Source organism: Triturus cristatus, chromosome 8 (genome assembly GCF_964204655.1).
Source record: "Triturus cristatus chromosome 8, aTriCri1.1, whole genome shotgun sequence".
Classification (NCBI taxonomy): domain Eukaryota; kingdom Metazoa; phylum Chordata; class Amphibia; order Caudata; family Salamandridae; genus Triturus; species Triturus cristatus.
This window is the reverse complement of record NC_140591.1, coordinates 49,928,376-49,948,339: the sequence shown is the minus strand read 5'-3', so window position 1 is coordinate 49,948,339 and position 19,964 is coordinate 49,928,376. Positions and strand designations below refer to the sequence as shown.

General features: G+C 44.5%; 1 protein-coding gene across 2 annotated transcripts in view; it reads left to right on the top strand.

Moving 5' to 3' along the window:
• LOC146800037 (uncharacterized) overlaps positions 1–19,964 on the top strand; it is a 55,761-nt gene that overhangs the window by 28,321 nt on the left and 7,476 nt on the right. The window contains exons 4-7 of one of the 2 annotated variants that reach the window (XM_085620942.1): positions 11,883–11,990; positions 13,444–13,533; positions 17,951–18,058; positions 19,570–19,659. In XM_085620942.1, coding sequence (XP_085477068.1) covers positions 11,883–11,990; positions 13,444–13,533; positions 17,951–18,058; positions 19,570–19,659 — 396 coding nt within the window. Of the gene's footprint in view, positions 1–11,879; positions 11,991–13,443; positions 13,534–17,950; positions 18,059–19,569; positions 19,660–19,964 lie in introns of both variants that reach the window. The other variant, XM_085620941.1, reaches the window with a different exon arrangement.

Below are 19,964 nucleotides of genomic sequence, written 5' to 3'. Positions count from 1 at the left end.
ATATTTTTCACTGCTTGGATGAGGACTCCTCTCTCTCCCTTTTAGTCTCCCAGTTTAGAACCCTTCTAACAAAATTAAAAGCCGCACTCACTCGACATAAACCAGCAAACGGCACACCACCTGGTCGTTGGTTTGATTCCCCTTGCTCGTCAGCAAAGAGAGCCCTTGATATAGTGCCTTAAAAATCCAGCCTAGAGTTCCGGCACTGATAAGATCACTTCGTAAAGATTATAAGCAGGCTAGAAGTACACGTGTGAAGGAACTAAGGGAGAAGGCCTGGGATGATCTTGAACAAGCCGCAAGCTCACGTAATAGTAAGGAGTTTTGGAAGGTCATAAATGCCCCATACTTTAAAGATTTAAATGACCCGTCTCTAGACACATACATAGAGGAAGATGCATGGATAGGGCACTTCGAAAGCATATTCGCACGACAAACTCCCCTAGAGCTCCCTCAACCTGATCTACTGTCCCCCATCCAAGGAAACCTGACCTTCTCACTGCATGAAGTGAGAAAAGGACTGGAAGCCTGCGTTCAAGGGAAAGCCCTGGGATCGGATGGGGTCCCAATCGACCTCTTCCAGGCCAACTACGACCTGTGGGTTCCTTTAATAACAAACGTTTTTAATGGCATAGCAGTAGAGGGTCCCCCTCCCTCCTGGAACCACAGTGTAATAGTTCCAATCTTTAAGAAGGGAGACAGGGGCTGTCCCAAGAACTATAGGCCCAACTTCCTCCTGGACAAACCTGCCAAACTTATGGGCCAGCTGTTGTTAGCCAGGTTGGAGGAGTGGGCACAAGAACGGAATATTTTAATGCAGGCGCAATACGCTTCCAGAAAGGTAAAAGGGACAGTGGACCAATGTTTAAACCTCTCGCTTTGCATCAACAAATATACAAAGGCCAAAGGTGGGAAGTTATATATGGCCTTCATGGACCTGTCATTGTGTGTCCCATTCCAAACTGTGACCTTATGATGGAGGGCATGGGGATCGATCCCCTGATTATCCGTTTTATTCGTCAGCTGTACGCCAATGCCACTGCCTCTGTGCGGTTTGCAGAAACAGGGAATGCACGCGCTCATTTAAGATCGAGAAAGCAGTCAGATAGGGATGTGTCCTCGCCCCGTTTCTTTTTTCCATCTACATCAACGGGGTGGAGGTGGCCCTGTCTGGTCTCTCTTTAGACATGCCAAAATTTGACAACATCTCACTTCCAATATTAGCGTATGCTGACGATGCGGTCTTAATTGCCAGGACAGGGATAGCTATCCAAAGTCTGATATCTTCGTACGCTTCATTCATGGCTTTATTAGACCTCAGAGTGACTGAATCTCAATCATTCATCATTATAGCTGGAGCTTCTAAAGGCGCGAAAGCGCCGCACTTCCATCTAGCCTCAAAGAAAATCCAGGTGGTTGATTCCTTCCTATACCTGGGAATCTTGTTTGATAACAAGCAATCCTGGAATAACCTGGTGGCAGCAAGAGCCCTGGGCATGGAAATAGGTCTCCAAGCTATAAAAGGGTTTGCCAAAAAACTAGGAGCCAGCCCTTTGGACACACTCAAAACCATCTATCAAGCCAAAACAAAGGCGGCGGGAACCTATGGGGCGGAGTTTGGGGAATGGCCCATATCGAACAACTGCAAAAAGTTGGAAGATACCTTTTTTAAGTCGAGGGTTTCGTTACCACCCTCAACCTCTAACTATATTTTACACCTCGAATTGGGCCTTCCATACTTGCTTGACTCTATCAGACTGGCGACCATGTTGCTGTGGCTCTCGATCTGGCGCAGGGTCACTGTTAACCTAACCCAACGCATAATTGGTGATTGCCTGAGGCTCGAGGGCTATAGCAGGATCGCTGGCTTAGATACGTGGAGGCGGAATTAAATGCAATTGGGCAAGGAATACTACTTAGGGACCCCTCATCCTGTAGTAAGGTCTCTGAATGGAAAATAACTGAACTATACTTACAGAAGGCTAACCTTGATCGTAGGGAATAAAAACAGGCACCTACAGGCGCTCACAGTTTACGACCAAATCCCGCCAAGACCAGGGGAAGGTTATTCTTACCTTTCTTCCATTACTGTAGTACAACACAGATTTATTCTGCTGCGCTTTCACTTGAATCTAATCCCTTTGATGTTTGGGTTTCCAGAGAAGAGGTTCAAGCAGGCAGACCTGGACCCCTGCCCCTGCAACAGTTACTCACACCAGTCCGACTTACATCTGGTACTGTTTTGCAATCGTAAGGTGTCTAAATTTTACACAATGCAGAGTGGCCCTGTATTTTTTAAAAGCTCTTTCTATCCCCCATGTTTGTTTTATGGCAGCATCTTTTCTGTGGGCTTGTTGGAAAAATAGAAGGGTGAGGGGTGTGCCGCCATGAACTTTAGTACCCATGGATCAAAAATGTACATGTGATTTTTAGACATCTGATGGTTTAATAAGATTTTAAACGCTTTCTGGTTTTTATGTAATCTGTTTTTATTATGGCCCATTTGATGAAATTGTGCTTTAATGATCTGTTTGCAAATAGATCGAATAAAGATTTTAATGAATGAATGACTGCAGCTGAATTTGTGCATGAAACAGATGGACTTGACCATAGTCTGAAGTTCAAACACAGACAGTGCATACTGCCCTCCATAGAAAGCCCCAAAACCAATCTAGCTGCAGTTTTCAGCAGATCCAGGCAGACTGGTACAGGATGTTTCATTCCGAATTATGATTTCAGGTGGAAAGGACAAAGAGTGAGTATTCCTTCTTTCAAATTTTTATTTTAAAATACAGGGTCCTGCAACTGAACTGATTTGATACCTACATTTCCTTTAAATGTAATGGGAGCTGAAGGAAACGAAGGGAGCTAGGACTGATCCCATGAAGTATTATTATTCTGTAGGAGCCGTAGCTCTGTTTTTTCATCATTTGTATCTGCTTTCACTTGTGCAGCACTGGAGGCTGTTGATGATTTAGTTGAGATGTTGACTAACTTTTCTAGCTATTAGTGTAACATCAGCTTAAATCAAGAAGATGTAGCCAAAGGACTTTACAAGGCGTGCTAAGGGAGATGGAGATATAGAATATATGGTCAAAAAAAGTAATGAAGGGCTTGAGTTTTGGGAGACTTGAATGGAATAGGCAACCACTGTGTGATAAAGCAAACCTTGAAACCTTAGTATTTGCCCCACACAGAAAGCATCTCTGTTCAATCCTGTATCACTTGCCCTGTCAGAGTGAATGATGATATAATGTCCTCAACATTGGAGAATGTAGCGTGGAGTGTTTGTGAAGTTTGGTGGCTGGACTGTACGACAGAGAGTCAGAGCTCCCGGTGGAGCACGTAAGCCTCATTTTAACTGTATCAGGAATAGAGTAGAAGCATTTTTATAAACATGTATGAGCCACCCTGCATATGTAGGTCAAAACATATGTATTTCCTTCATCCCATCTCCAGTCCTCTTAGGAAGCATTCATAATTTTCCCATAGTTCCATCATCCAAACACAGTTGGGGTGGCTCACGGTTGTATGACAGTCCAACCTTTTCGTATAACACACTAGGGCCAGATTTATTAAGCTTTTTTCAGCTGAAACAGCCCGATTCGCAGAACCGGGCCGTGTGCGACCTGAAAAAAACACAAACTGTTACCAAATCGCAATTTGGGCTTATGATTCGGTATTAGAAAGGGGCATGTTGAGGGCGTCCCTTCCTAATACTGAATCGCAGGGGTATGTATGAATGTTTTGGGACCAAAGTGCTGTTGCAAAATATTTGCATTTTACCACCAAATTGAAATTAAACCCGTTCGAAAAAGGAAGGAGTCCCCAGGGGACCCCTACCCCTTTGTGAATGCATGCAAAACATTTTTTAAGAGCAGCCAATACTTTTCACTATTATTTTTTAAACTCATCCCGTTTTTCTATAAGGAAAACCGGCTGCATAAAAAAAACATTGCTTTGTCCCCAGGAGGCCTCCATGACGGTGTTTTTTAGTGATTCCCAATGGGTCGCAAATTGCGACCTACCTCATGAACATCAATGAGGTAGTCCATTTTATGACCCACTGGGAATCGCAAATGTAATGCAATGGAGTTTTGTACATTTGAAATTGCAATTTCCTAATTGCGATTTGCATGGTATTGCAATTTCAAACCTTAATACATGTGGCCCTAGATGCTACCACGAAGTGCACTGAGAGATGAAGCCGACTTCTCATTAGTGGTACAAGAGATGATCCATGCAACATCGGATCGTCAAGTTGTTTGCCCGAGACGCAATAATCTCCAGTCAGTGAGTGCCACAACTAGAGCGATCCCTTCAGTACCCCAAGATTCAGTCTGATACGCAGTATGGAAAGGGTACAAGATCATATACTTAGACATAACTGTACGGCATGGGATATTGATGTATCGTATGAACCCGGATCTGCTGTGACGGTGACTTGGCTTTAAAGGGGCTGGTCAGAACTCTTTGGGCACATTGCATGGTACTTGGACACCAGTGGTTCCTAAATCTTCCTCATCATCATTTGGAGTTGTATCATCCGCTTTATTTTCCCACATTTCTTCTCCTCCACTTGTTTCTTTCCCTACTGAGAGAAGGTTGTGTCCCTTTAATACTTGGTATATTTTCATCCCAACCTTGCATCACCCTCTCTCTTAGTCAGTGGAGAAAACAGGAACAATCTCGGTGGACAATTTCTGACTTACATACTTAAAACAAATTCCTAACATGCTCTTTCTCAAAATGTGTTCCAACATTTCAGTGAAAAACATAAAAGTATATTCATTATTAACCGCCTCATGTTCTTCATCTGTACACAAAAGGAAAGACCGCTGTTACTGTAATGCAGCTCATTGAATGGATCAAATTCACACTGTACTGTATTGCCTCTATACGATTTTATTAGGCAATGCACAGGCCTCTCAGTCCTTTCACTGTGCATAATTTATAATCTGGTGTCTTATTAGTTCACTCAGAAGCCTCTAGTTGATTTCTCTGTAGGAGAGAAGGGATACAGCATGTCAGTCTGGACAGCCTGAAATCCCCTCACACCTGGTGGCATTTCATGTCCAAGAGTTTTAAGTGAGACATAGGTACATAGAGTTATTCGCCCCTTAAAGAAGGATATTAATAAACTTTACTTACAGACTTTAGACTATTATAGGGGTGTACCCATGAGATAGGAAGGAAAATGCTACTTACCAGTATGCATCTGTTCTTGGCATGTAGAGCTGTAGAGTTGTATACTTTAGTATAAATCGCCATCTGGTGTTGGGCTCGGATGTTTGCACTTTGTTTCTGTCGAAGAAGTCTTTGTAGTCGCGGGATAAGTGACTCCTCCTTATGGTGATAGTGCGCATGGGCATCGACTCCATCTTCAGATTGTTTTTCGCTATAAAGGGTGATGATGGAGTTAGTAAGAGAATAGAAAAGAATGTCCATGTGATGTATCTAAATAAGATAATACTGCAACAGATAAAGGTACCCTGGGAGGTGGGTGGGTGTAAACAACTCTACTGCTCTACATGCCAAGAACAGATGCATACTGGTAAGTAGCATTTTCCGTTTAAGGCATATGAGCGGTGGATTGTATACTTAAGCATAGAATATAAAGCAGTTTTCCTCCCTAGCGGTGGCAACCTGTATCCGTTGCAGTAGTTTGAAAAAGTGTTCTTAATACAGCCTGGCCCACAGTAGCTTGTTGCTTTGCTTGCACATCTACACAATAGTGTTTAGTGAAAGCCTGCTGTGTAGACCAAGTTGCTGCTTTGCAGATGTCATCTAGGGGAATGTTCCCTAAGAATGCCATAGAAGCCCCTAGTTTGCGTGTGGAATGAGCTCTAGGGGGAATAGTTAATGTGCGTTTAGCTTTAAGATAGCATATTTGGATGCATTTAACAATCCATCTTGCAATTCCTGCCTTTGAGATGGGATTGCCTTTGTTAGGTGGAGAGAAAGCTACAAAAAGTTGTTTTGTTTTTCTAAAACTTTTAGTCCTTTCGGTGTAGTAGAGTATCACTCTTTTAACGTCTAGCATGTGGAGAGCGTTCTGCTACTGAGTCTGGTTGAGGGAAAACACTGGAAGTTCAACCGACTGATTAAGGTGAAAGGCAGATACCACTTTTGGTAGAAATGTTGGATTAGGCCTAAGAACCACTTTACTATGGTGTATTTGTAGAAATGGTTCTTGTATGGTTAATGCCTGGAGTTCACTAACTCTCCTAAGTGATGTGATAGCTACGAGGAAGGCTACTTTCCAAGTAAGGAACTGTAACTCGTATTTGTGCAGAGGTTCAAATGGGGGACCCATGAGTCTGGTGAGGACTATATTGAGATTCCATACAGGAGAAGGTGGAACTCTAGGTGGAATTATTCTTTTAAGTCCTTCCATAAACGCTTTGATAGCGGGTACTCGAAACAAGGACAAATGTTGTCTGTTTTGGAGGTAAGCAGCAATTGCAGCAAGATGTAGCCGTATAGATGTATATGTTAGGTTACATTGTTGTAGATGCAAAAGATAAAAGATAATATTTTGGATGGAAGCACCTAGTGGATTCGTTTTGTTATGTGTACAATAAATGACAAATCGCTTCCACTTTACTGCATAGCATGCTCTAGTAGTAGGACGTCTAGCCTCTTTAATGATGTTCATGCAGTCTGGCGGGAGATTAAGGTAGCCAAACTCTAGGACTTCAGGAGCCAGATCGCAAGACTGAGTTGATTGGGATCTGGGTGCCTTATCTCTCCATGGTTCTGAGTGAGGAACTTGGGGGAGAGGTGGAGCTTTTGATGAGGCACTACTGAAAGTTACAACAGGGTTGTGAACCATGGTTGGCGTGCCCATATTGGGGCAACTAGGATCATTGTGAGGGAGTGTTGTTTGAGCTTCCGAACCAGTAACGGAATGAGCGGGAGAGGCAGAAAAGCGTTTGCAAATCTGCCTGACCAGTTCATCCATAGTGCATTGCCTTTGGACAGTGGGTGTGGGTATCTGGAGGCGAAACTTGGGCATTTTGCGTTTTGGTGTGTGGCGAACAGATTTATGTCTGGGTGACCCCACATGTGAAAGAATGGAAGAAGAACTTGAGGATGAAGTTCCTATTCGTGGATCTGCTTTGTTTTACGACTGAGCAGATCCGCGATCTGATTGTGTACTCCTGGTAGATGTTCTGCAAGGAGGTAAATGTTTTGAGGAATGGCCCATCTCCATATGCTTTGCGCTAGTTGTGAAAGCTGAAGAGAGTGTGTCGCCCCTGCTTTTGTATGTAATACATTGCTGTCATGTTGTCCGTACGGATCAAGACAGCTTGAAAAGACTTTTGTGCTAGAAAGATTGCTAGTAATTCCAGGTGATTTATGTGGAGTTGTTTTTGTTGATGGGTCCATATACCCTGAACGGTTTGGTTTTGGAGATGAGCTCCCCAGCCAGTGAGCGATGCGTCTGTGGTTAGCACTATCTGTGGAACCGGGTCGAGGAACGACCGCCCTTTGGATAGGTTTTGTATGTTCCACCACTGCAGAGAGTGATGCGTGCGGCTGTCCACCAACACCAGATCTGTTAACTGACCTTGAGCTTGGTTCCACTGATGTGCTAAACATTCTTATAAGGGGCGCATCTGAAGTCTTGCATAAGGAACGATGAGGATGCAAGAGACCATAATCCCTATTAGCTGCATGAACACTCAAGCTGAAAGGGAGTGTTGATGTTGAAATCTGGATATGAGAGCTTGCATGCTGGCTATCCTGACTGGATTGGGGTATGCAAAGGCTTTTGAGGTATCTATTGTGGCACCTAGATACTGAAGTAGGTGGGACGGTTGAAGGTGAAACTTGGGTAGGTTTATTGTGAATCCCAAGTCGTGGATTAGCTGGATTGTTTTGTGTATATTGTGCACACAGTGTGTGTGTGTGACTTGGCTTTTATGAGCCAGTCATCGAGATAAGGAAACACATGAATATGTTGTTTCCGCAAATGAGCTGCAACTACCGCAAGACATTTTGTGAAGAGTCGGGGTTCTGTAGTTACTCTGAATGGGAGGACTTTGAATTGATAGTGCTGACCGTCCACTACAAACCGTAGATACTTTCTGTGAGTGGGGTGAATGGAGAATATGAAAGTAGGCGTCCTTGAGATCTAGAATGGCAAGGAAATCGCCCTGTTGGTGCAGTGGGAGGACCTTTTGGAGAGTGAACATGTGGAAGTGGTCTGACTGTATATAGAGATTTAACGGTCGGAGGTCTTGTATTGGCCTGAGAGTACCGTCCTTCTTTGGGATTAGAAAGTGAAGGGAGTAAACCCCTGTTCCTTGATGAGGTAAGGGAACCGGTTCTATTGCGTGTTGTTGTAATAAAGAAAGAACCTCTTGTTTTAACAGTGTCAGATGTTCTGTGGACATTGGACGTTGTTTGGGGGGTATGAATGGGGGAGTTGAAGTGAGTTCCAGGCAGTAACCATGCTGGATAATTTGTGTTACCCACTTGTCTGTGGTGATGGAATTCCAGACAGGTAGGAACTGTGATAGTCTTCCCCCAACTGGAGTGGAATGTTCGGGGGGAAGTGGAGGAAAGTCACTGTTTTGTAGTAGGAGATGTGCGGGTGTAATTACCGCGGCCTCTACCCTTGTTGTTGTTCCCTCTATAACCCCCTCTGAAATATCCTCTGTTAGGGGAGGTTTGAGGAGTTATTTTGTAGGACGATGAGCTATTGTCCGTCCCAATAGTTTTAGAGGCGCCCCTATAAAAGGAGCGACAAAAAGAACCTCTATTGGTTGTTGCCTGTAGAGCTCCCATGGACTTAGCAGTTTCTGAGATCTTCTTCATTTTTTCCAAAGGTCTGTCTACAGTGGGTCCAAATAAGTGTTCTTGATCAAAGGGTTGATTAAGAATTGTGGACTGCACATCCTGTTTAAACCTAGATATGCGTAGCCATGCCTGTCTGCGTAGTAAAACGCTTGTGTTAACCGCACGAGATGCTGTGTCGGCTGCGTCAAGAGCACACTTTATAGAAGTGTTAGTAATTAATTTTCCCTCTTGTATGAGGTCATTTGCCTTAGTCTTATACTGATCGGGACGATGTTGTATGAGCTTTTCAAGCTTATCGTAATGTGCCCTATCGTACCTGGCCAGTAAATCTTGGGTATTGGCCAATGATTTGCTGCTTGTGAGGCAATACGTTTGCCTGATGCGTCTAGTAATGTAGACTCCTTATCTGGAGGTGGGGCATCCCCTGATGTTTGGGAATTTGCTCGTTTACGTGCATTTGACACAACCAATGAATTTAAAGGGAGCTGTGCTTTAATATAAGCTGGATCGTTGGGAGCTGGTTTATATTTCTTCTCGATACTGGGGTTGAAAACTCTAGCCCTGACGGGATCTTTAAAAACGTCAGGTGCATGTTTGATGATACCTTGTTGATTTTTGTGACTATGTGAAAGTCTCCAACAAAAAATCTTCCTCCTTTGGGTCTGAATGTAATTCTACCCCATGATATTGTGCAGCTCCATTTATGAGCTGTGCAAAACCCATGTTGTCGTCTGGGGGGATGGCCTAGATGGGTAGGAGGCTGGATCGGGGAGATATGGGACATCTGGTGGATTATCATAATCATCCAAAGGATCAAGTGGTGGGAGAGTGGTGTCATCATCATTATCCTCTTGTGGGTTTTCATCCCCACCCCCAAGGTGATCATCATCATCATCTTGTGGTATAGGTGAATATGGAAGCATTGGAGAGTGTGCTGGAGAAAGTCGTGTTATGGGAATATTTGGAGGATAGAAGGGTCTGACTGGAGAAGGTCCCATGTCTCTCTTCTTTAAGGGTACTTTGGGTTGTTCTGGGGAGTCCAAGGGTCTCTTTTTCGATAGAATTGTCTTGATATGACCAGTTTTAGGGTCAATGTGAAGAGTTTTTTGTTTGAGATCCACTGGATCTGGTTGAAATAGGTCTTTTAATCCAGTAAGCACCGAGGATTTTGGTTGTTTTGGTTTGGATTCCGAAGCTTTAGGAGGGGTCTTAGTGTCCCTTTGCTTTGGAGGAGCTGTGGAGTCCAAGGACTTTTTCGGCTCAGAGGATTTATGGTCTTTTTCAGCTCTGAGGATTTATTGTCTTTTCTCGGTTCCGAAGATTTACTCTTTTTCGGCTCCGAAGATTTGTGGTCTTGTTTCGACTCCGAGGGTTTATCCTGATGGTGCTTCGGTGCCGAATGTTTGTTTTTCAGTACCGGGGATGGTAGTTCGGTACCGATGCGTGGCTGATTCGGTCCCGAATTGCCTGAGGGCTTGTCTTTGGACTTTGGAGCGAAGCCTGAGGGCGAGGTGTCAGATGTTTTGTCAAGCTGTCGACCTGAGCCGGAAGGTGAAGATTTTACCGTAGCCTTATTTTTTTGAGAAGAGGTGGGGGGGGTCGATGTCGGTACTCACAGTTTGTTGACCTGGAGTAACTGTCTGATCTTCGGCCTCTGATTCGTCGGCTTCGGAGACGCTGATGTCTTCATTGCCCGGTTCTTGTTCCTGGGGAGCATCAGGGCCTGCATCTAAGATGTCATCCGGCACCGAGGTAGTGGATTGAGACATTACGTGACGTCGAGCCCGGCGATCACCTATGGTTTTCTTCGATCGAAATGAAGCGCAGGCCGGGCAGTCTTTGTCCTTGTGTGGAGAGAGGCAAAGGTTACAGACCTTGTGGAGATCAGTGTGTGGGAATTTAGCACCACACAGGGGGGAATTTTTTGAATGTCGTTCTTTCCATTAGCCATAGGGCCTGATGGCGCGGATAGGCCCAACGGCCCGCGTCGACGACCGGAGTCGAATGTGTTGAGATTTGGGTTGGATCTGCGTCAAGGAGCGCGATCGAAAAACAATACGGTCGAGTGGTGAAGGATTGCGCTTCAAAGGGGAATCGAATACGGTACCGACCCGGAGCGCAGCCGTTTACATCCCAACCCGATGGCAGAAAAAAAAAAATCTGAAGATGGAGTCGATGCCCATGCACACTATCACCATAAGGAAGAGTCACCTATCCCATGACTCCAAAGACTTCTTCGACAAAAACAAAGTGCAAACATCTGAGCCCAACACCAGATGGGGATCTATGCTAAAGTATGCAATCTACAGCTCATATGCCTCGAACATTATTTTCTGTAGTGGTCAACAAGACTGAGATCTGTCCTAATATGTCTGCATCTGGTTTGGTGGTTGTTTTGTGGCCTACATTTGTGCAGTAACTTTAACGACAAATAGCCTCTGGATGCTTCAGGGCATGGGATGTGTTTTGGTTATTCTTGTTGTTTCAGAGCAGTATCTAGTAAGTGCAGGTTTGGCTGGGATGAGCCCTTTGGACAGCCGAGGATTGCTTCATAGAGTGTATAAACAAAAATATGGGTTATGTATCCCAGTTTCTGGGAGGTCAGTGTATGATATACTGTTGTTTTTAAGGGGAATGTAAGAACCTCCTTTGCATGAAGGTAGACATGAAGTTTGTTTATTGGCCCTTTGCTATTTCCTCTGGTAACCCTGCACGGGAAAAGAAAGTTACAAATAGACCAGAGGTGTGTTCATGGTTTGCAACCACATACTGGCTAAATCTTTTATCTTGACACATAAAAATCTTGGTGTTTCTTTTATCTTTAATGGGACTGTTGTAAATTGATTCTCTCTAATATGGCTTTTTGTCCTCATAAGTTCCATCTCCTGTTGGGTTGGCCATTTAGTAATTTTCCTGGAGTACCCATGTGAATAGAGGATAGATCTGTTGATACCACCACTCCAGTGCATTTTCTGAGAATAAAAGCGGCGGACAATGGGGGGGGGGGAGAATCAGAGCACAAGGACCCAGGCCGTCTCCTGTGACTGATTGTGACATTTCTATTCACGCAGCAGCAGATTTCAAGATAGTGTTGGTCTCAGACTGCATCAAAGAAGAGGAAGAGTACTACCCCTTGGCCTATCAGAGCCCTGAGGAGGGGAAACACAATAACGGCCCTGCAGGTGAGTCATCGTTTCCTTTTCCTTAGAATTGCAGGGATGATGTCTCATATCACATGGATCAATGGGGCTGATGGCTTTGGGCCCGAGCTTGAAGTCACCCTGCAGTTAGTTGATAAGATGTCCTTGGTAAGCCGTGCTGGCAGAAAAAGAATGTCATAGTAGCAGATATTTGGTAACAGAAGATACTATAAACTTTTCACCAGTTTTCTCTAGCAGAAACCTTTGACTTAGCAATGCATAAGGCTACACATGTTATTTGTTAAGGGTGGCAAAGAAGGATGCACATTTAGGCATCAGACGTATAAAGGATCCATCCTATGCAGAGAGAGAGAGAGAGGTTGAAGTCTGACAACATGGTGCCCAAAAATACAGTGAGAGCCCCAAGAGTGTCACTCACTCACGCCTGGTCTTCTATCTGCACAGGGTATTGTGGGCACCAGATGCACTGGCCACAGCAGTGCTTGTAGACTGCAGAGTTGGAGTAACACAACAGCAGCTGATTCAGTCCGTCTTAGACGCCCTGGTCCACCACCCTCTCGAAAGACCATTCAAGGCATTTTCTGCATCAAATATGACGCGCAGCCAAGGCTGACTTAAGCACCCCTTTTCATCACGCCTGTCCGCGTGTATTGGAAACAAGTGATGACCCTATCGCACTAACAGCAGCGGAGTAGACTCTGCCAATTAAGACCAATCTAATGTTTGTTTGAGGCTTGCGTTCAGTTCCGCCGAGATCACATATCTTCATTAATGTTTTTGTCTTTGTGTATTCTTTCGTAGTCTTGTTTGCACGGTCTGTGTAGAAAAAGTTAATTGAGGAATCAAAGCTGTTTGAGGTTAATGTCCTTGTACAAAGATGCATTTCATTATCTGTTTGTCTCGAACAAACTAATGGTCATATTCTGATATCTAAAGTTTGTACCGTCATTGTACGTTCTTCGTGTAGTAATCCTTTCAGTATGTCACCTTATGTGGGTATTGTTTAAAAAAGATTTATTTTTTTAAAAACAGGTTTACGTCAATATGACACCTCCCTGCCCCCGATGACCCCCTATTCATTGAGTCTGTTCTTAACCTATATCTAACCAGCCAGATAAAACGCTCAAACTGCTAGGCTGCAGCTACCCTCCCTCCCTCCTCCACCCTATCCTGCAGCATTTTGCCCCGGAGAGTTTCCTGCAATAGATTCTCCATGTGGGTGTTCTGGTACGCCTGCTGTGCTTGGGTGCCATGTGCATGTTTCTCAATTTTATTTTCTCAATGTATTTGTCTCGAGTAATTTGTTTTATTTGATTTACCTTTTGTTACATTTGCGCACTCTGTGCAGCCATGGTATTTTCTCTCCACCCTCACCCAGCATCCATAGTGAAAATGAGTTTATCAGTTTAACTTAATTTGGGATACAGTGATCACAGTATTAGAGTCTGCAGTGTAACAGTTTTACCTCTTCCAGGATTTCCTCCTCTCTCTCCTGAGCCCGAGGTGAATTTTCGGGATCCCGGTGATGGAGATGAAAGTGATGGCAGCACCAGTGTCAGCTCAGGTAAAATGACGGTTCTCCCCATGGTGTATCACAAGTGCGGAGGGAAGCGGGTGTCCACGGGCCGATGCCCTACATTTGTGTCATCACTGGCACTGGATACAAATTTAACTCCTCAAATTCCATGTTTTCCCTCTCATTCCTACTCTCCCATTTCTTTTCAACGTTTGCCCTTAACCCGTTTCCGCCAGGCACATAATATATCATCATTCAATATACTGTTAGCAAAGAGTAGGGATGAAATCCCTGGCACAGATACTCTGTGGTGCCATGCTCCTCATTTCATCAGTTCAGAGAAGTCCTTTGTGTTTTGTGGTATAGGAGACTTATGATGCTCCACAAGGATGTGACGTGTTTGCCCTCATAGCAGAGGTCCAGGCTCTGCTTTAGAAGGTGGGATGACCTGAAGTGGACCTCCTTTCAACATAGGTGACTACTAGGGCTCGAGTGCTGGCTGGTATCACCTGAATACTACGCATGGATACAACCCTTTTCACAGGAACCCAAAATATTGGGAAGAGATTCACTTTCCATTTCTGGTAAATTTGGGGGCTCCTTCATGACTTGACCCCTCAGTTACCCTTTAAGTGTAAGATCAATGTGCTCAGCAAGAGGTAGGTGGGCCCGTGACCTGGTGGTCCTTTTTGTGTTAACCTTACTGTCTAAGGTTGTTGTGTGCCTGGTTGGGTCAACAAGTGGTGTGGAGGGGTTCTTTATGTTCACCCTAATAGTTCTAGCAAGTTGGTGCCGTTCAGGCTAAAGGTAGTAACACCGGAACAAAGAAAGAGGCCAAGGTTGTGAATATTGGTTCCCTCTCTGACAAAAGGATGAGCTGTGGGAATATCTCCTGTGTCTTGTGTGTCAGTAGAGCTGATGTTGCAGCAGCAGTTTCTAGTTCACTGAGATTTATCTGGAGCCATTTCACATTCTGGATCTTCCTCCGTGTGGTCATCCTCTTTTAATTTTTAGGTACAGCTAGACAGCGCAGCTCTCTCTTCGAGACCTGCTGTAATCAGTCTGTGGTCATCAAGTCCATCCCCTTTCTTGGCATTGCTTTTCATTTGTCTATGTCAGTGTCCTTTAAAAATCCTGGCTTGGTAGTGGTTGTCCTGCCTCTTTGTACCTCCTTTCTCTTTTCTGTTCCTCCCACAGAGCAGAGACTTAGTACTGTCTATTTCCTCCATGGTTCTTTATATTTTCTTTGGAGGACTATTTTTTTCTTGGTTTCCTGCTCTGCTACTGTTTGTCTGTGTGCAGCTTCAGTGCCCTAGCTGCTTACATTCAGATCAAGCATTCTTCCTCCCACATGCTCCTAATGCCACAGTTGTGTTGCTGCTGCCTCCCCCACCGTGGCTCCCGCTCCGTTGCTTGTTCACAATTGTGGACATACTTCATCAGCTTTATTGACTTGAGCTCATAACTGCAAGTCAGTCAGTTGTCAGCCATCAGTGCTCACACCAGGTTTTTAACAGAGGATATTCAAACATTCTGCCCTCCCTCTGTACAATGTTCAAAGAGTAAATGCCTTTTTCAGGAGCTTTACGTGTTTTAGGATGTTTTATGTCAGTCACTTTAGGCTTGGGTGAAAATGGCATCATAGCTAAGCGGCTCATTCCCCCTTGGCTCCTACAAGCAATAAGAAACCGATTTGCATCTCCCAACATGCAGAACATATGTTCTCCAGATAAGAGTAGCTGCCACGGACTAGATCTGTCGGTGCATTCTCAACCATCTTGGTGCAGATATCAACTATTGCTGTTTGGGCTTGTTTGAGGCCCTCTGCCTTGTTCTTTACCCTGGATGATGGTGGACCCAGTTGGCAGTAGCCCTATCCTTGACTTGCAGCACACTGCTGCACGAACTGAATCCACAAGACTGTGTAGTCATGATGAAAACCTGAGGCAGAACGGACAGCATATCAAGCACTATCGAGAGGAGAGACAGCCACAGTCTAAGGGATTTCCCGCTACTCAGGCGCCGGACACGGGCAGATTACCTAAAATGTCACACAACGCAGTGCAGCGGGCAAAAAGCTACGCTGCGTTGCGCGAGAAGTAGAGGGCAGGAGAGCGCCATATTTACAGAAATATGGCACTCTCCTCACCCTAGCGCCAACACTGAAATTAGCTGCTGTGCACCATGCACATACCATTTCACCATAGTGCAAGGGTGTCTCGTGAGTCTAGCATAGGTTTTGTAGTGGAAGGATAGCCCTGCAGTACAAAATACTACGCTCAGAGTAACTTTAAACCGTTTCCCACCTTGTATGTGTGTTGTACAGTGCAGCACACATAAATTGTCAGAAAAGAACGGAGAAATGAAAGCACTTCTCCTTCATAGCCCCTACTTGAAATGGGTGTGATTTTCAGACAATAAATACTATCTACTTTTTAAACAGGGCTTAGCGTCAGAAAGCTATGGTTGTTGCATGGGAACGCCCATGCACCACCCATGGTACGCCTCCTTGGTGCAAATCAGCGCTATGAGCTGCTTGGTGGTACTTTCAAATGATTTACCATCTCTAAGCAAGTTTAGCGCTGGAACGTAAATGGGTAAAAAAGATTTGTGTCACTTTTGTGATGCAAACACGGCATGAAATGTTAGTAAATAGACTCCACCGTCTCCATCCTCTATCCTTTTGTGAAGCCAAATGACCTTCTGGCTGGGCAGGGGTCTTGCTGAATAATTTTGCAGACTATCCAGCTTCTTTAAATCATCAGCTTGCTAAGGATTATTATGGATAATTAACTAGGAGATTGATAACTGCTCCTGCCATGAGGTAGAAATGTTTGACAGCTTGCAAATACATGATGTCATATGACATCATGTATTTGCAAGCTGTATATGTGGAGTAACAAAAAGCATTGAGAATAGCCAAAAAGATGGATTATCAGGCATAGGCAGCAATCTAGGGGACACAGTTTGTAGCCGCTTACAGCTTCCTTTTTCTACGCCATGGGCACACTGCCCCTGTAATGCGATGCAAAGAGAATGGTATGAGCATTCGGGGCATGTGTTCATGTCGGTGGTGGTCACCTGTGGCCCACTGACAAAGTCCAGTGCCATTGCGTTGAAACACCAGTGGTTGAACTCCTCTTTGGTAAGGAGTGTAGTGTCAGGGGCCCTTGATCCCCTGAGCACCTCTGATGGTGAGAGGCCAGGTCTAGCAGGCAGTGCACACTGAACCCCCTGCCGCCCATCCCTCACAGACACTGCTTCATGGCATGGGCACACTGGAGTATGCAGTGACTTTGGGGTGGTTGTATCACACCCCTGGTGCCCTAGTTGCTGACAAGTTGAGGGTATTTCGTAGCATGGTGGTTGTTTTCATTTCATACTGATTCCACTCAAGCTGCCTGATGACATACGTGTCATGTTTCTTGTATGCTCAGTCAGTGCTAAATTTGTAAAAAGAAAAAGTGCTGAGGCCCACAATTTTGCTCAAAAGAATACAGCCAGTCAAAGTTTGAGTGGCCAATACTAAGGCTGCGTAGGCTTACTGCCACCTCATGCCTCTTCAATCCGCCAACAAACACTCCCTTCCTCTTAACCTCATATTACAGGTTCTTTGTCATTCCAGCTTTCTCCATTTCACACTGGTTTCCCATGTTTCTCTTCCTCAATTTTTCTCACTTTTGTGGTTTTCTCTGTCTTGCTCTGGATCAAAGTCTGGTGAAGAAAAATAAGATACCATCCCCAAAAATTGATCTAGACATATATTTCAATAAGACTTTCTAAAGCCAAAAATCTTCCTCCGGCTCTCACTGCCTATCTCCTTCTCTTGCACTATTGCAATTGAATGATTTGCCACAGGGTGCGCACAGCTTCATCATGCAACCCAAGAGCCAATGGATGCCACTGTTCAGATTAAAACCACAGCTTTACCTGCTTCCCACCACGTCCCATCTCCAAAGAGTGTGTATGCACATCAGACGTTGTGAAAGACAAACCTGAGGTATCAACACTGTCCTCAGGACATGAGATGGATACAGTTACGTTGTCCACCCACATCTTCCATCTTTTCTTGTCTGTAATGCTTGGATCTGTGAATACTTCATTAACTCTACATGATATGAAAAAGATGCAGAGATGGGTGTAATGAGGTCTTGGAGGTTCAGGTCCTCACAGGTATCACCTCTGACTGACTAAACTCAGTGGCCGTAAGGAAACCAGAGTGGGTGACAGGTCTAGGGGCACTATTTCTGCCTCCTGTGACTAATTATAATTTTTTTTTTTGATAATCAAGATTATTGCATTTTGAGAACAATAATAAATTCATTAACAACATTACAGACACGATAGACACGTACAATGCAGATCTTAAGACTAATTATAAATTAAATGGCAAATAAATGCAAATAAAAAAGGCCCAGGATACTCCTGTGACCGTGAAATCTCTCTTTGATGTTTCCATTACCAGGGGAAGTCTTCTCTCCAGCAAAGTTCTTGGCCAGCATCAAAAAAGAGAAAGGGGCCTATCCCATTGCTAAGAACCTCAAAGAAGCGAAAAATGATGTGTCCCCGGCACGTAAGTCCTCTTTGCATGACAGAATAACAGATCTCAGAAATCCCATGTTCTGCGATTTGTAGCGTGAGAGTATTTTCTTCTATGAGTTCTTCAGTTAAGGTTGTTGTTTTAAATTTGTTATGTAATGCATCACAGACCTCGGCCCTTGATTGACAGCTGGTGGTCCCCTATCCTTACACATCCTTGAACCCATCTCACCCCAGCCCGTCTGCAGTTACCCATGCCCCGCCGCGTGCCTTCGCTCCTCTGGGTTTACAATAATAGATGCCGCTTGTGAGCACGAGGACCGCTGCTGTGCTAGGGCGGAGTTTGTTTCTGAATATTCATGTTCGTATTCTTTACAGTTGGTCACATGTTATTTTATTATAATTCAGATTATTTCAGTTGCCCCACCTGAAACAAGCATTGGCAAAGCCAAATAGGTTTAACTTTTGGGACCTATTGCCTTTGCCAGTGGATTTAGCCATGGAGCACAGCATCCCTAGTGTTGTGCCGCATTGCTAAAAAATAAATGGAAAGCTGTTGATATGGCCAGCCTTGTCATTTTTTATGCGGGCGCGTGCCTACAAACTGATGCCGCCATTTATTTTCTTTTTAGGTACTGATCTGAGTTGGATTGGTAACTACAAAAGAAAAAAAAACGAGCCAAAGCATATATTTTTTAAGTGAGGGGAAACAACACTGGGGGGAAGTAACACAGGAGGGAAGAAGTAACATGGGTGTGGAGCAGAAGTAACACGGGTGGAAGAAGATACACAGGGGTGTGGCGCAGAAGCAACACAGGAGGGTGGAAGCAACACGGAGGCGCTGGTGGGAGGGTGAAGCAACAGTGAGGGGTGGAAGCAACATGGGGCGCTGCTGGGGGACGGTATCGAAACCGAAGGCTATGGTAGGGGGTAAGCAACACCAGGCAGCAGGTGGGGTACATCAAACAGACAAGCGATAGCAACATGGAGCTGGCAGGGAGAAAGCATACGAGCAAGAAGGCAACGTAGAGGGAGTGAGGGAGATGTACACAGGCAAGAGGAACACAGAGAGCAGCGGGGCGGGGATAGAGAGAAACACATGAGGGAGACAGCTGGAAAACACAAGCATTCTTGTAGAGTGCTTCACCAGAAAGAAAAAAAGTAGCCCAGAAAAAGAAAACAGTGGAAGGATATAGTAATATGTAAATGCTCCAGGGGAGGGACAAACACAAAAAGAGAAAGCATAGCCCATACATAATAAGAGTAAGCAAATGAGAGTGACAATGAGGACAACCAAAGGTGAGCAGTGTGTGGGCTCTAAGCACTCTGTAACCTAACAATATGTCTTGCAACAGACAGTGCAAACACTGTCTAGTAGACGCAATTTTAAAACCACAACTCAAAGTATATATAGAACTGATGTTTCCTTCCCTTTAGTTTGGAAGGAAACGAAGGGTACCCCATAGAAGGGGTAATGACTGAAATCACATTTGGAATACAGCAAACAGGGTATCATAGTCTGAAACATTGTTTTAACTGTTTTAGGATTTCCTCCTCTCACATCTGAGTCTGTGGTAGACGCTTTGGATGCCGTTGATGGAGATGAGAGTGATGACAGTGCTGGTGTCAGCGCAGGTGAGTAATGGATCCGCCCGCATTAACCGGTCCTGTGTAATCTCAGTGCTCCCCTGAAGAAATGTGTTGCTGAAGTTATACCGCCAGTTTCCCTATTTTTCCACTTCTTCTCAATATTCAGTTTCTTTCGATCTTTCATTCTGCACCAGCAGTCATACAATTCTATCAGATAATATGTTATCAGTAAATATATTATTAGCTTAGTGCTGGCGTGAAAGCCCTTCCTGCAGTAATAGTAGAGAGAGAGAATGTGGGAGAGAGAATGAGTGTGAATGAATGTTCAACCCACACTATGAGGACTGAGC